The following is a 2,241-nucleotide window of genomic DNA, read 5'->3' on the forward strand; positions in this document are numbered from 1 at the left end:
GAGCTCGGGTTTATCACTCAAGTAAGACCAAGATTCTTAGAAGGGATTAGAAAAGATGGATGGATAGATGGATGGATGAAGGATGGATGGATGGATGATTGATGGATGTATAGAGGATGGATGAATGGATGGGTGAGTTTTGAACATGGCTCTGTGGGATGCACACTGGTTTCCCACTGCATCATATTTATTGACGTCATCATTTTTACATCAGTTTGTCAAACAGGAAGTAGATTCACAGTCATCCAGGAAATCCTGTGAATTCATCCAAAGGTTTTCAGTCAAGGCTTCGTGCACGTTCTTGATAATCTGTAGTTTTGTCTTTAGAAGCTGGTTGTGTCTGACAGCGACACACCGTGAGCCTTGGAGCTGCTAACTGGCTGCACCATGGAGGGGCTGGGGGTGTCTCCTTCAGAAACACAAGCTCGGGTTTGGAGAGGAGGCAGCTGGTGGCATCGTTCCGTCACACTCGGAGGTCCAGCAGCCAGCAACCTGCCGCTGATGCAGGAAAACATGTCTGCCAGCTGCAGCCGCACCTCTCTTTGCCAGAAAGCATAAACCAGAGGGTTTATCAGTGAGTTGGAGAGCCCCAGCAGCCACAGATAGTTCTCCAGCACTTCCTTGAGTCCACACTTCTTGCACAGAATGTGCACGATGCACACCACAAAGAAAGGACACCAGAGGACTAAGAAGCATCCAACAAGCACTGCAACCAGCCTCAAGGCCTTGACGTGGCTCCAGTAGCCACTCCTCAGCTGAAAGTGCTGGTACTGGTGAGGACCCAGATGTTGGTCGTCGCTCCGGGAGCTGGCTTGTTGAATTTGAGAGATCTGCTTCTGGTGGCTGCAGGCGATCTTCAAGATGTCCAGGTAGATGTAGATGAACAGAGAGAGCACCGGGAAGAAGAGCAGGCAGTACAGCACGATGATGGCGATGTCGTGGGTGACGGAGAAGAAGGCGCAGAAGCCGTCGTAAGGTCTCTTCGACTGCAGCTCCTGCACCACGACTGAGGAGCAAAGAACACGAGATATTTCACATCAAAACATCATGACTTCCCCGAGCAGCTCGTCTAGTCACATGGTGGAGACTGTTCTCCTGCAGCTGCACGAGACAAACTTCAGCCAGACTTTCAAAACATGATGCAAACTTTTTTACTGAACTTTGAATGTCTGCATCCAAGCAGCCGTGGGAGACCAAGTTTGGAAGATAATGTCTTATGTTTGGGTTCAAAATACAGAATTAGAGCTTTTGACATGATCTGAGACGCTGCGATCATTTGAACTGTTCTGAGTGAAAAATTTCCACGTACATTTTTGAAAGTCGGCTTGGGTTTCTTGAGCTATCCCTTAGTTGTGCTGCTATAGGCTTAGACTGCTGAAGGACAAACTGACTACATGTCCTCTCTGCTGTCTTTACTTGCTCTACATGTTTATAATTATTTCTATCTTAACATGTTTTTGTCTCCTCCTATAGAAACCACACCTGGACCTGTCGTTCTGTCTCTAGTTCTACTTCCTGTCCTCTCAAACCAGTCAGTTGAAGCAGATGGCCGCTCGTCCTGAGCCTGGTTCTGCTGGAGGTTTCTTCCTGTTACAGGGAGTTTTTCCTTTCCACTGTCTCCTTTGTGTTTGCTCAGGATGGGAGACTGATGAAGTGAAGATTCAACACAATGTGCTGCTTCCTCAAAGAGAGAACTTTAATAACTGTCTTTTATAATGTTTGGATGTTTCTGTTCAGTCCCTGAGACGACTTCTGTTGTGACTTGGAGCTTTAAAAACAAACTGAACTGAGTTTAATTAAAAAGTGTTCTGTCAGTCTCTACCAGAGCTCATGACCATAAGTGAGGGCAGGAACGTAGACCAATCAACAGAGAGCTTCACCTTACAGCTCAGCTCCCTCTTCAACACAACGCTGCTCCTCCACACCCAGAGGAGCCAGTGGAGGTGGTTCAGGCATCTGGTAAGGATGCTCCCTGGGTGCCTCCCTAGGGAGGTGCTTCGGGCATGTCTGACTGGGAGGAGACCCCGGGGAAGACCCAGTACACACTGGAGAGACCCTCATTTGGTCTGGGAACACCTTGGAGTCCTCCCAGAAGAACTGGAAAAGGTGGCTGTGGAGAGAGATGGCTGGACCTCCATGATCAAGATGCTGCCCCCAAGACCTGAGTCCAGAACAAGAGGAAGATGATGGATGGATGGATGGATGGATGGATGGATGGATGGATGGATGGATGGATGGATG

At 48.5% G+C, this 2,241-nt stretch overlaps 1 protein-coding gene across 1 annotated transcript in view; it reads right to left on the minus strand.

The window, feature by feature from the left end:
* Positions 1–323: 323 nt before the first annotated feature.
* Positions 324–2,241, minus strand: part of LOC119420773 (glucose-dependent insulinotropic receptor) — a 3,025-nt gene continuing 1,107 nt past the window's right edge. The window contains exon 2 of the mRNA XM_037688199.1: positions 324–1,006. Within this exon, the coding sequence (XP_037544127.1) occupies positions 324–1,006 (683 nt within the window). The remainder of the gene's footprint in view (positions 1,007–2,241) is intronic.

Source organism: Nematolebias whitei, chromosome 14, assembly GCF_014905685.2.
Source record: "Nematolebias whitei isolate Nwh7 chromosome 14, NemWhi1, whole genome shotgun sequence".
Classification (NCBI taxonomy): Eukaryota; Metazoa; Chordata; class Actinopteri; order Cyprinodontiformes; family Rivulidae; genus Nematolebias; species Nematolebias whitei.